Source organism: Antechinus flavipes, chromosome 2, assembly GCF_016432865.1.
Source record: "Antechinus flavipes isolate AdamAnt ecotype Samford, QLD, Australia chromosome 2, AdamAnt_v2, whole genome shotgun sequence".
NCBI lineage: Eukaryota > Metazoa > Chordata > Mammalia > Dasyuromorphia > Dasyuridae > Antechinus > Antechinus flavipes.
In genome coordinates, this window is record NC_067399.1 from 258,133,125 (window position 1) to 258,148,060 (window position 14,936).

Below are 14,936 nucleotides of genomic sequence, written 5' to 3' on the forward strand. Positions count from 1 at the left end.
AGATCAAAATGGGTCCATGACCTAGGCATAAAGAACAAGATCATAAATAAATTAGAGGAACATAGGATAGTTTATCTCTCAGACTTGTGGAGAAGAAATTTGTGACCAAAGATGAACTAGAGACCATTACTGATCACAAAATATAAAATTTTGATTATATCAAATTAAAAAGCCTTTGTACAAACAAAACTAATGCAAACAAGATTAGAAGGGAAGCAAAAAAGTGGGAAAACATCTTTACAGTTAAAGGTTCTGATAAAGACCTCATTTCCAAAATATTTAGAGAACTGACCCTAATTTATAAGAAATCAAGCCATTCTCCAACTGATAAATGATCAAAGGATATGAACAGACAATTTTCAGATGATGAAATTGAAACTATTACCATTCATATGAAAGAGTGTTCCAAATCACTATTGATCAGAGAAATGCAAATTAAGACAACTCTGAGATACCACTACACACCTGTCAGATTGGCTAAGATGACAGGAAAAAATAATGATGAATGTTGGAGGGGATGTGGGAAAACTGGGACACTGATGCATTGTTGGTGGACCTGTGAACGAATCCAACCATTCTGGAGAGCAATCTGGAATTATGCCCAAAAAGTTATCAAACTGTGCATACCCTTTGATCCAGCAGTGCTACTACTGGGCTTATATCCCAAAGAAATACTAAAGAAGGGAAAGGGACCTGTATGTGCCAAAATGTTTGTGGCAGCCCTGTTTGTAGTGGCTAGAAACTGGAAATTGAATGGATGCCCATCAATTGGAGAATGGCTGGGTAATTTGTGGTATATGAATGTTATGGAATATTATTGTTCTGTAAGAAATGACCAGCAGGATGAATATAGAGAGGCTTGGAGAGACTTACATGAACTGATACTAAGTGAAATGAGCAGAACCAGGAGATCATTATACACTTCGACAACGATATTGTATGAGGATGTATTCTGATGGAAGTGAATTTCTTTGACAAAGAGACTTAACTGCGTTTCAATTGATAAATGATGGACAGAAGCAGCTACACCCAAAGAAAGAACACTGGGAAACGAATATGAACTATTTGCATTTTTGTTTTTCTTCCCAGGTTATTTATATCTTCTGAATCCAATTCTCCCTGTGCAACAAGAAAACTGTTCAGTTCTGCAAACATATATTGTATCTAGGATATACTGTAACATATCTAACATATATAGGACTGCTTGCCATCTAGGGGAGGGGGTGGAGGGAGGGAGGGGAAAAAATCAGAACAGAAGCGAGTGCAAGGGATAATGTTATAAAAAAATTACCCTGGCATGGATTCTGTCAATATAAAGTTATTATTAAATAAAATAAAATAAAATATTTTAAAAAAAGAAAGTTTATTTAAAATTTAGATAACAAATAGAAAAATAAAACAAAATATTGCCATGTGCACAGCAGAACATAAGAGAGGAAACAAAATATGAAACATTTCAAGAAAGCCTATATCGGACAGCTAGGTGGGAGCACCACTCTTGAAGTTAGGAGGACCTGAGTTCAAATTTGACCTCAGACACTTAACACTTCCTAGCTGTGTGACTCTGGGCAAGTCATTTAACCCCAACTGTGGAAAGGAGGGAGGAGGAAGGAAGGGAGGGAAGGAAGGAAGAAAGGAGGACGGGAAGGAGAAAGACTATATAATAAATACTACACACTGTATTCAGAACTGTCCATCTTTCCTTTCCTTCCTTATAGGTTTTCTTTTGTTCTCTGCTGTGAACTTTTTATTTTATTCTTTTTTTCTTTGCTTCCCTCACCTCTATCAAGAAGACTACAATTAAACAGATTACATATACATACACATATATAGAGAGAGAGAGAGAAAGAAAGAGAGATCTATAATCACAAACATATCTACCTTCATAGACATCTATGTAAGGCCATACTGTGTTTGTCCTGTTTCTGTGAAAGTGGATAACATCATCCTTCATAAGTCTAAGTCTTTCCATATTTTTTCTAAATCTGCCAACTTATCATTTCCTATATCACAGCAATATTTCAAACTTATACTATCTAGCTATTTTAAATAGTCTATAACAACATTAATATGGCTGACCTTAGTGTGGTTTCCCTAATTTTTCCCTTTTAAATATATTTTAGTACTAATTTTGTCTGAAATCATTGATTACTACTCTTGTTTTTGTTTTTCTATTAAATTATACTCTTGATCAGTTATTGTATTTAAGTATACCTCATTTCCTATTCCTATTGACCACTTGATTTTATATCTACCAGCTCCAGAACTAGCCTCGTTCCCATCTAATTCTTCTGTGTCAATTCTTATTCTCATAGCTCATGCATATAAGTTATTCTTTTTACCTTTTCCTATATGATTTTGCTTCCTAGAATCACATCATAACTCTGCTCTATTTCAATCTTTCTTTGGAACTACTCAGATACTAATGACACTTTTTGACATGACCTACATTTCTATGTATAAAACATAACCGTTTATCCTTACTGAGTCCTCTGAAATTAGTCTTTGATGTTTACCTTATATTTGTCATATTTCATAAATCAAATTTTCTATTAAGTTCAGGTGTGTTTGCAACTAAACCTTAAACATCTTGCAATTCACTAAATATCCCCTTTTTTCCATTCAGGATTAAGCTTAACATTGATGGATATGGCATTTTTCAGGCACAACCCTAGTTCTTTTGCTCTTCAATATACAGAGTCCAAGACTCACAGTCTTTTAATGTAGCCACAGTTAGCTAAGTCTTATGTAATTCTTACTGGTTCTGTCATATCTGAATTGTTTTTTTCTTGTTACTTGTAAAACTTTTTCCGTGATCTGGGAGTTTCAAAATTTAGCTAAGATATTACTGTCATTTTCCTTGTTTTAGACTTTAATGCCTTTTGATGATGACAGCTGGTTAAGGAGATTGTCTTTTGTGATATTTAGTATGAAAGTCTCAGATTTTAAATATCATGTAACAATAATTTTATATCACATCTCTTTAATTGTGGATCACACTAAAAAGTAACATATTATGCCAAAGATCTATTGATACCACTGCTTTGGGCCCTAACCTAAAAAGTAGATTTACTGAGTCATCAGCTAAGAGGAATAGGAGAGAGAAAAAAAGAAGGGAAGAGAATAACCCTTTATTAGGTACTATGTCAGACACATTAATAAGGGAAATACAGACTGTGATACCAGCACCTTAAATACCAATGATATTAATAATTGAGAATTTAGGACTGATCCCATCCTCAATCTGCTATCTATTGTACTAAGGGATTTTTTGGATATAGGACTTTTCAAAAATAAATGACAAGTTATATGGAGAGGATCTTGATCACTTTATCTTTAAGGTAACTTATGTTTCTTTATATCTTGTCTGAATTTTTTATATTGCCATCCGTTTATAAATGCAAATATTCCTATGGTTACTTCCACAACAAAGACTGCCTAATGGAAGTAAAAGTAGGCAACAAAAGATGACTATAAATGTTGTAGAGTCTTATAAAAACAGTATCCAAAATACTAAATCTCAGAACAGGCTCTGACTGATGAGGGAAGATAAGACAATGAAAAAGGTTTGCTATTCTTACTTTGAAATATTGTGGGAGAAAAGGGAGGATTAAAGGTGAGGAGCTTTGCCTGGGGTGAGAGAAAAATGATTACTAACAACATAGAGGCAGTACATATGCTCAATTCTTATTCCATTTGTTCTCTTTGCAAAGGAGAATGACCTTTACATTGATAACAACAGATTTTCAAGATAAAAAAGGGGAAACTAAAATAACACTTAACTGCCTTGTGAATTTAAGTTATGTGAACTAGAGGCATGACATCTTCTAGTCCTGAAAGAACTGGCAGAAGCAATTGTTAAGCCACTACCAATGATATCTCAACAATCAGAAAAAAAGGAAAGGCAGCCTAAGATTGGCAAATGTCCTAATTTTGAAGAGAACAGAATCTGTATATAACCAATCAATGAGCTTGACTAAAATTCCTGGGAAATTCTAGAATGGATCATTAAAAAGATAGTTATTTGCTAACCAGGAAGGGAAGCAGTGATTACCAAAACACCAGAGTAGATTCATCAAGGACAGTCATGCTAGATTAACTTAATTTCATTTTTTGACAATATGATGTGGTAGCCAAATAATCAATACAACCTTGGGCTGCATTACAAAGGGCATAATTTCCAGGAATAAAGATCAGATAGTTCCATTCTATTACGGCTTCATCTGACTTCCTATCAGTTGGTGAATCAACAAGCATTTATTGGTACACTATGTGCCAGGCTAAGCACTGAAGATACAAAGAAAGTTTAAAAACAGAGAAGCAAACAACAACAACAAAAAAGGGCAGTCCCAGTTCTCATGGAATTCACCTTCTAACATGAGAGTTAACATGTATACAATTATGTACAAACAAGATACATACAGGATAAATTGAAGATTTCAGAAGGCAAGCCCTAAGATTTGGGAGGATGGGAAAGACTCCTAGTAGAAGGTGAGACATTCACTGGAACTTAAAGAAAGAATGGAAAGGCAGGAGGTGGAGATTAGTGAAAACATTCTAGGAAGTGAGAATATACACAGTCAGTGACAATGGCTGGAAACGTGAGATGGAGTGCTGTGTAAAGAAACAGCAAGGAAACCAGTGTCCTGAATCAAAAGTTAGGTGTAAAAAGGCCAAAAGGGTTGGTAGCGGTCAGATTACGAAAGACTTTAAAAGCCTGAGAGGATTTTATATTTGATCCTACAGCTGACAAGGAGCCACTGAAGTCGATTCAACAGGAAAGTGATATAGTCAAACCTGCACTTACAAGACATCAATTATATAGCTGAGTGAAGGATGGACTGGAATGGAAAGGGACTTTAGGCAGAGAAACCAACAAATACACCATTGCAACAATCTAAGCATAATGTGATGAGGACCTTCCAGGATTATGGCAGTGTTAGAGGGGGAAAAAAAGATATATATATGACAGTGTTAGAGGGGGAAAAAAAGATATATATATGACAGTGTTAGAGGGGGAAAAAAAGATATATATATATATATGATGTTATGCTAGTAAAGTGGCAGAAGTTTACATCTAACTGGATATAGGGGGTGAGAGGGAGTGGAAAGTTGAGGATCCTCTTAGGTTGTGAGGCCAGGTGACTAGGCAGATAGTGGTACCCTCAACAACAGGGAAATCTGGAAGGGAAGAGGGTTTGGGCTAGTTCAGTTTTGGGCATGTCTATAGGATATACAATTTGTATATCCAATATGCAGTTTAATTATGTGAGTCTTGAGGTCAGGAGAGACATTAGGGCTGGACAAATCTGAAAATCATCTGCACAAAAATGATAATTGAATCTATATGAGTTGATGAGATCACCAAAAGAAACAGAGGGAAGGGAAGAAGGAAATGGGATAAGCATATACATAGCACCTATTATTTGCCAGGCACTATGCTAAGCACTTTTTACAAGTATCTCATTTGAGAACAGAACTTAGGGGAAAGCTATAGTGAAGAATTGTAAACTGAATAAAGATCCAGTAAAGACAACAGAGTGGTTAGACAAGTAGGAGAAAACAATGTCATATACTACATGTACAGTATTATGTTCAGTTCTGGGTGCCAAAATTTAATAAAGACCCTGATAAACAGAACGACTGTTTAAAGGACACTTAGGGTCATGAAAAGTTTTAAGGATACATTATATGTGGACAGGATCAAAGGACTAGGTATACTGAAGATAAAGACATAGGTGGAATTTGGTAGTTTTCTTCAAGTTCTAAAGAATTCTCTGTCATGTTGTAGAAAAGTCAGTTATGTTCTTTTTGGCTCCAGAAGGCAGGACCAACAACAATAATGGACCAAGAATAATGAATGAATGCTTAAATTTAGGCATGATGTGTTAGAACTTACTAACAATTAGAACTGGCCAAAACTCCTATTTGGCTTTTTTCCATAAAAAAAAATACCTAAAAATTCTCTATTTTAGTGAAGAGCCAATTTTTTTTTCCTTCAAGAACTTTGCTTGATGCTGCTGGTAAGTCATTTTTAGTTGTAGATCTGTTTTTTTGGTTTTTGGACAATCTCAATTTATGTTCTCTGCTCCTTTAATGTGATAACTATCAATTTCTGTGTAATTCTGTTTGTGGTTCCTTGATATCTGAATTCTTTTTTCCTACCTATTTCTATTTGTTTCTTTTGTTTGAAAGTTCTGGACTTTGGCACTGACACTTTCATTTTGGGGTTTCTTTAAGGAGGTGATTTTTGGATTATTTTTACTTTCATATTGCCCTCTTGTTCTAATATGTCTAGGAACTTTCCTTCGTGATGTCCTGAAATATGATAACCGGTTTTTGGATTTTTTATTTTGCTTTTTTTTTTTTTTTTTTTTTTTTTTTAGTCATGGACGTAAGGTAATCCTTTCATTCTTCAGTTATTTCTCATTGATGTTTTCCAGGTCAATTATTCCCAGTGAGATATACTTTATTTTCCTCCATTTTCTCATTCTTCTTATTATGTATGCTATACATATTTGTGTCTAATGGTAACCACCTCGAGATTGGGGGGAAAAGGAGAGGAAAGAAAATAAAGAAATTTACATGTTAACTTTATTATATACTTAAAAGGAATAACAAGTTATACATAACAAATCTACAGTTTCATGTGTAATCATCTTTTTAAAAAAGTATACTATATAGCTAGAAACTGGAAATTGAGTGGATGCCCATCAACTGGAGAATGGTTGGGTAAATTGTGGTATATGACTATTAGGGAATATTATTGTTCTGTAAGAAATGACCAGCAGGATGAATACAGAGAGGCATGAATACAGAGAGACTTACATGAATTGATGCTTAGTGAAATGAGCAGAACCAGGAGATCATTATACACTTCAACAACAATACTGTATAAGGATGTATTCTGATGGAAGTGTCTATCTTCAACAAAGAGAAGATCCAATTCAGTTCCAATTGATCAATGATGGACAGAATCAGCTACACCCAGAGAAGGAACACTGGGAAATGAATATGGACTACTTGCATTTTTTTCTTCTCAGGTTATTTTTACCTTCTGAATCTAATTTTTTTTGTGCAACAAGAGAACTGTATGGATCTGCACACATGTATTGTCTCTAAGATATACTTTAACATATTTAACATATATGACACTATCTGCCATCTACAGGAGGGGGTAGAGGAAGGGAAATGAGTGCAAGAGACAATGTTGCAAAAATTACCCATGCATATGTTCTGTCAATAAAAAGCTATAATAAAAGAAAATAACAATAAATTAAAAAAAATTTTTAAAGTATACTACATTATAGAAATGCTTGTTTTATTCCATAAATTTAAAATGAATTAAGAATTCTTGTTATTTCTTTAAGTCATTTCCATTTGGTCTAGTCTAATTGTTAGGGATAACTTGAAGCTATGAGTAAACATTACTCTAGTCAATTGTTATTTCTCACCCTTGCCATCCTAGGCTTTCTCTTTACGTCATCTAATTCTTGGATTACTCTTCGTCAGAATGTCTTGTTGGTTACACAATGGAATACATTCACAAACGTAAAGTAGTTTTCAAATATCTTCTTTGTGATATTCAACTTTAGTTTTTAAGGAAGCAGTGCTGTAACAGGTTTTGCTGCCAGATAAGCATTACTCATAAAAAGTTTGTATTGAAAGATGGTCCTGGCTATTGCAGGAAGGGAAGCCCTTTTGCAATTTCCTCAAAAGCAATACAACCTATTTTTCTCCTCCTTTTTAACTTTGAGTTTCACTATTTAGCCCACATAAACACAAATTTTATATACTGTCCATTCAAATGAAGGTTGAAATCTGGATAATAAACATTCTTCATCTATTTAGTTTTCCTCGTGTAGATGGAGAGGTCAGATCCTTCAGGTAATTACAGATCTCTTCCAGAAGATTCAGCAACGTCTTAAGGCTTGACATGATCAAAATAATATCATCCAAAACCAGAAATAGCTGGAGGGAATCCTTCCTTAACCTGTGCTGAACAGCCTTCATCACATCATCAAAATAATTCTGTTGAGTATACATCTTCCTGTTTGATGCCTCGCCAGATATTTATCATCAGAGGGTCACTTGAATGACCTTGCTAAATGGATAGAAGACAACTTGTTGTAAAAAGAGCTTGTTCTTACCAGTTAATGGTTTCTAATAATCAATAAACAATAGGCATCAAGATCTTATATTCTCTACATCTTTTAACCAATTTATGATTTAGTCCCTTGTTGAAGTCTGCTTGTTTCTTACTAATACTTTCTCTACAGAAGACCTCAATTGCTGTATAGAGGACTCTCATGAAAATTTTGCATAGATAGTAAATTAGGAATATAAATGGGTAGTTATTGAAGCTTTTATAATCAGCAAGGTTTAAAATTATTTCTTTGTCTTTGAAATCTTCTCTACCTTCAGACACCTTATAAATGATCCCTTAATACTCTAATAATTTTATTGCCTCCAGCATGGAGTCCTTCTACATATTCCTGATGCAATTTGTGTGTTTTTCTTATTCTTATTTTATTTAATGCCTTTTCTACTTACTTGGTAAGTTCAGTTTGATGATTCCACTACTCTGGACAGAAAATTTTGTTGCAATGAAATTTGAAAATCTTTTAAATTTTTCTTCTGTTTGTAGTTCTGTCTCTTTTTCATATTTGAATGCCTCTGTTCAGCTAAATAATACCTTTGCTCAGGCTAAATAACTTGCCAAACTTTGTCTAGACTGGTTTTATCCTCTAATGTTGCATATTTATTTGTCTTTTTTGGGGGGTGGGAGTGGGAGTGGTGGAGAAGGTGTTTTATTTCATTACCATATACCATCCACCTTTGTAAGATTTTGTTTTGCTTTTTAAATTTTTTTCTGACCTTAAAGCCCTCCTTCCCAATAAGAATCTTTTTACATTCTGCAAAAACAAAAAAAGAAAAATACATACAATAACATGGAATAATGAGTCTCCATTTTGTCCTGCTTGTTTTCTAAATTCCACTGGTTACTTTCAAAACTATTCTGCTTGTCTGTGATTGACTTGAAATTTCCTTCTATGCCTTTAAAAAAATTGTTTTAATAGGCCCTCTTTCTTTGGAATCCACCAACTCCTGACCCACAATTAAAACTAGAGGATGGGAGAAGAAATCCTTCAACCATAATTAATACACATAATACCATGTCAAAAACATTATATCCCTTTCTTGTCTTGAGTCTTTATTACTTTATGAGGTAAGAAACATACTACATCATAAGTCCCCTGAAGACAAGACTGGAAAATGATCAGAATTCTCAAGGTTTTCAAATTGTTTCTTTACCACATTACCATTATATGAATTTTTTTTTTGCTTCATTTCACTCTGTATCATTTTATATTTTATACTTCCCAAGATTCTCTGAAATGTTTTATGATTTCTTAACATGCAAGAGCATTCCATGATCTTCATATACCATATAATTTGATCATCTATTTCTCAAAAGATAAGGAACCTCTAGATTTTAGTTCTTTGCTTTGTTTCCCCTACTTTTTAAATCATCTCTTCAAGATCAGGATATCTGTTATAATTCCCTCTCTGGTATTATTGCCCTCATAACTGTCCTTCCTCCTTTTTATCCCCAATTGTTTCCCTGTTGAGTAAAATATATTTCTATGTATATTTATTTTTAATATTCATTTATCCAAATCAGATAATCTGAATATCAGTCCTTTTTCTTCATGTTTATATTTTTCTCACATATTCCAATCACAAAAGATGTTAAGTTCCCAACTCCTTTTTCTCTTTTTTATGGTATATTCCTTTTAGTCTGTCAAAACAAGACTTGACTCCAAGATGCCTGTTTTTCTATTTAACTCCCTCACCACTTTGAAGACAGAATTCTAAAGGGATATTTGCTTCTTCGCTTTTGCCCCCCCCTTAAAATTCTTGCATATCACAATTCCATCCCTTCCAATTTCTAAAATAAATTCTATATTTCTAGTTTCTTTTGAATTTCATGTTTGCATTTCAAAGTTCTTATAAATCAGAAAATATTTGAAAAGGTACTATTTTACTAAAGATTCATTTTCTACATTTCCCCTGAGAGGATTATATTCAGCTTTACAGAATGATTCTTGGTTATAAGACCATATTCTTTTTTTCTTTTTGGAAAAGAGTATGCCAAATTCTCCTCCCTTATAAAATTAAAGTTGGCTTGTCTTATATGTGATCTTGAACTGCTTCTCTCAGGCTGCCATATTTTTCCTTTGAAGTAGGACCCCTGAATTTTAGTTATGACATTTCTGATACCTCTCTTTTGAGGGTTTCTTTCAAGTGGTGAATAGTAGATTGCTATTTTCACTTTACCTCCCAGTTCTAACAGATCTGAGCAGTTTTCACTTAGGATTTTTTTTTTCCCCCGAGAGTGCAATTTGAAAGGGGAAAAAAAAACCAAACCATGGTTTTCAGAAGTCCAATGATTCATAATTAATTATCTTTCCTTTCTCTGTTTTCTAGTTGTTTCTAATATAAAAGAAATTATATATTTTTTCCTATTTTTTCAACTTTCAGATTTTGTTCCAACATATCTGACTGCCTCTGGAGTTACTGATATCTGTTAAGTCTATTACAATTCTCTGGGAATGTGTTCCTTAAGTGTGTTTTTTATGTACACTGATTATTAGTATTACCCATTGTTTCCAAGATTTTCACTGTAGATTTAAAACAATTCTATGGCATTCCCAAGGGAGCTCTCCTTTTCTGGACGTCAGGGCTACTTAAAACTTTTTTCAATGTAACCTTTTTCTGCCAAGAAATTTTTGCAATCCTGGGCTTACAAATATATGTGAAACAGGGATATATATCAAACATTTACTGATAATAAATCATAATCCTATGACCCCCGATATTCTGTTATGAGTCTCTATGGGGTTACAACCCACAGTTTAAACTGGGATCTAAATGACGAATCAATGAAAGAAACTGAAGGAGTTCTTTGCAGGGCTTCTTAAAACTTTTTCCACTTATCACTCCTTTCAATCTAAAAAATTATTACATGATCTTGGATATTCATATATGTAAAATAGGTGTACAAATCAAATATTTACTAATAATAATCATCACATTCAATTATAAGACTCCAAATAGATTCATAAACTATAGTTTAAGAAGCTGAGATTTAAGGTGTTTATAAATAAATGCAACAAGGATAGGGACTGAACAAAAACTTGACAAGTAAGAGATCACAGGTAACTTTGGGGAGAATATTTTCAATATAAGAATAATATTGGAAATTAAGGTGTAAAGGGTTAAATAATGAAAGAGAAACAAAGTGGACACTAACCAAATGTTTTTCAAGCTAAGAAAAAGAGGATAATTTCTAATCATATGAAGAAATGCTCTAAATCACTACTAATTAGAGAAATGCAAATTAAGCCAACTCTGAGGTATCACTTCACACCTCTCAGATTGGCTAAGAAGACAGGAAAAGGTAATGACAAATGTTGGAGGGGATGTGGGAAAACTGGGACACTTAATACATGCTAGTGGAATTGTGAACAGATCCAGCTATTCTTGAGAGCAATTTGGAACTATGCTCAAAAAGTTATCAAACTGTGCATTCCCTTTGATCCAGCAGTGTTTCTACTGGGTCTGTATCCCAAAGAGATCTTAAAGGAGGGAAAGGGACCCACATGTGCAAAAATGTTTGTAGCAGCCCTTTTTGTAGTGACAAGAAATTGGAAAGTGAGCGGATGCCCATCAGTAGGGGAATGGCTTAATAAGTTATGGTATGTGAATGTAAGGGAATACTATTATTCTGTAAGAAACAATCAGGATGATTTCAGAAAGGCCTGGAGAGACTTATATGAACTGATGCTAAGTGAATTGAGTAGAACCAAGAAGAACATTATACACAGCAACAAGAAGATTATGTGATGATTGACTGTGATGGATATGGCTCTTTTCAACGAGGTGATTCAGGCCAATTCCAATAGATTTGTGATGGAGAGTCAGTCATACCCAGCAGGAGACTATGGGGAGTTAATGTGGATCATAACATAGTATTTTCACCTTTTTTGTTGTTGCTGTTGTTTGCTTGATTGCTTTTCTTCTTTCTCTTCATTATTTTCCCTTTCTGATCTGATTTTTCTTGTGCAGCATGATAAATGTGGAAATGTGTTTAGAAGAATGGCAGTTGTTTAATCTATACTGGATTATTTGCTGTCTAGGAGAGGGAGGAAAGGAGGGAGTGAGGGAGGGAAGGAGAAAAATATGAAATTTTTTGCAAGGATGAATATTAACAACTATTTTTGCATGTATTTTGAAAAATAAAAAACTATTATAAAAAAGATTTGAAAGAGAACAAATTGCCTTTGAAACAGGGGGAAGAGAAGGAAGAGAAGAAGGAGGATATATGTCTCAGTACAGTTTGAGCAATTTTTTTTTTTTTTTGATAGGGGAGGAAGGTGGGAACTATGGCATGTTTGAAGGAAGCAAGTAAAAAGTAAACAGATAAGTAAAAATTGAAGTTTTGAGAGAAAGATGACTGTGGATCCAATATACCAAGGAAGATTGAGGGGTGGTATTAAAGGTAGATTAGAAAGACTGACTTTCACAAAAATTCTGTGGTCTAAAACACTGTATTCAAAGATTTGTTATCTCTTCACACCAAATGACAAGATATTAGTATAAAGCACAATGCAGGGATCCATGAAAGATGCTTCTTAATATTAGCAAAGCAAACCTCCAAAACCTTACTCTCACAAGTATAATAATGACAATAGGAAGGTTCCTGATACATAAGAAAAGTCACTGGGATTTGATCATAGTAGAATAACTGTGTATAAACAACTAACAAGTTATAGAATCCATTCCAATGGCAAATACATACGGTTCCATTAGTGGAATACAAAGATCTTTTTGGTACAGAGTCCCAAAGCTCTAAAGTGAACCAATAGACAAGAGAATCTTGCAAAGAGTCTTTTCAAATCATGAAAGCATCATATCTGCATTCCTCTCCTCAAATAACTTAACATCTGTGTCTTTTTTTTGTCAAGATTCTAGCCACAGATCTCTCTTTTTAAAAAATATTCTTTTGCTTTGTGATAATGAAAAATGTAAAAATCCACAGCATTTAGTTGGGTCACGCTGACCAAATCTATTGCAGTTGGTCATAGGCACTCATACACTAGGGAATGGGTCATCAAATTGGCTTTCAAACCAGAGCCATGACTTATAGACAGAGAAAAAATTGCCACTCTCTGCTTCATACAGAGTAAAAGGTGACTGCTAACTTTTATATTAAGCATCATTTAAGTGTATAACAAAAGGGGGAAAAAAAGTAATAACATAATAGTTCTTTGATCCAGTATTATTGGAATTTAGGAAATAAGGTTCCACAGCGATTCTTTTTCCACATAACAGAAATTATTCTTTTAGATGCCAAAACATTTATTATTGTTGTTGGTGTTACTATTATTTAACAATTTTCAATGGAAGCCTTTGCAAAATAAATCACAAACTTCCTCATCTCCTCATTTGGGGCACTATGAATATCTTAGTATATGATAAAGTACAACAGATCCTTTAGGCATACTGAGGTAAATGTGGCTATCTGCTAAATTCAGTTATATTTAGCACAGTTTTCTCCCTTTCTTTTTTTAATGGTTTCTTTGCTCTATCAGATTGACAACTGTCATTTCTCAACATTTTTACTTAATTTTTTTATGGGCCTAGAAACCAGATAATCTGGTCTGTCATACTTCTACATAAAATAATGTTAAGTGAGACCTAGATTAAATTCCCTATTACTATTGAAGGTACCAATATCATCCTCCCAGTCACCCATCTTCAACTCCTTACTCTCTTTTACCTTTTATAAAGAACAAGTCTCTTTCTCTTCTCTGACATTGCAATTACTCTGGTATAAGTATAATCACCTCATATCTTAACTAATGCAAATACCTGATGCCTGCTTTAAGTCTCTCTCTATTATAGTCCATCCCTTATTATTTGACCTTCCTAAAGTGCAGATCACAACAGATCACAACAACCACAACAATAAAGTATATAGTACAGTGATAGAACACTGGGCTTGGATTTAGGAAGACTCATATTCCTAAATTCAAATCTGACCTCATACACTATTAGCTGTGTGACTCTAAGCAAGTCACTTAACCTGTCTGTCAGAGTTCCTCATCTATAAAATAAGCTGGAAAAAGAAATGGCAAAATCTCTAGTATCATTGCCAAATGAGGCCATGAAGAGTCAGATAGGACTGAAAACAACTCAACAACAATAAAGTATAGTCTGATCACGTAAAACCCTAGGTCAATAAATTCTAATGACTCTATTGCCTCCATATCAAAAAATCTTCTGACTGGCTTATAACTCAGCTCCTTTCTAGCCTTTTCAGTCTTCTTTACTAGTTTTTGTGCTATTCCACAAACATGGACAGACAGTCCATTTTCAGGTTCCATTCATTTTCATGGATTTTCCACATGCCTGGATTAATCTGTCTTCATGTCTCCTGGCTTTCCTGATTTCAGGTTTCAGTTAAAAGTCCACCTTCTGTTTAAGAAGATCTCCTTCTAAGATTATAATTATCTTATTTGTATATAATATTCATGCTGTCTTCCCCAATGGACTGTGAGTTCCTTAAGAGCAGGAACTGTTTTATGGTGGCAGTGGTGGTGGTGAAGTTTTTTGCTTTGTTTTCCTTTTTTTGTATTTTCAAGGCTTAGCACAACACTTGACACATTTGCTGTTGTTTAGTCATTTTCAATTATGTCCTAGTCTTTGCGACTTGATCTGGGGTTTTCTTGGCAAAAATCCTATTTGCTATCTCTTTCTTCAGCTCATTTAATAAATAAGGAAATTGAGGAAAACAGGGTTAAGTGACTTGCTCAGAGTCACAGTGCTAAGAAAGACACTTTTAAGTGTCTGAAGCCAGATTTGAATTC

The 14,936-nt window shown here is 34.0% G+C and overlaps 1 protein-coding gene across 9 annotated transcripts in view; it reads right to left on the reverse strand.

Annotated features, from left to right (window-relative positions):
- EHMT1 (euchromatic histone lysine methyltransferase 1) overlaps window positions 1–14,936 on the reverse strand; it is a 281,129-nt gene that overhangs the window by 14,575 nt on the left and 251,618 nt on the right. The window contains exon 26 of one of the 9 annotated variants that reach the window (XM_051976846.1): window positions 6,577–8,104. The exons of the other annotated variants lie outside the window; for them this stretch is intronic. Coding sequence (XP_051832806.1) covers window positions 8,021–8,104 — 84 coding nt within the window. The 3' untranslated portion in view covers window positions 6,577–8,020. Of the gene's footprint in view, window positions 1–6,576; window positions 8,105–14,936 lie in introns of those variants that run through there. 9 annotated transcript variants of the gene reach the window in all.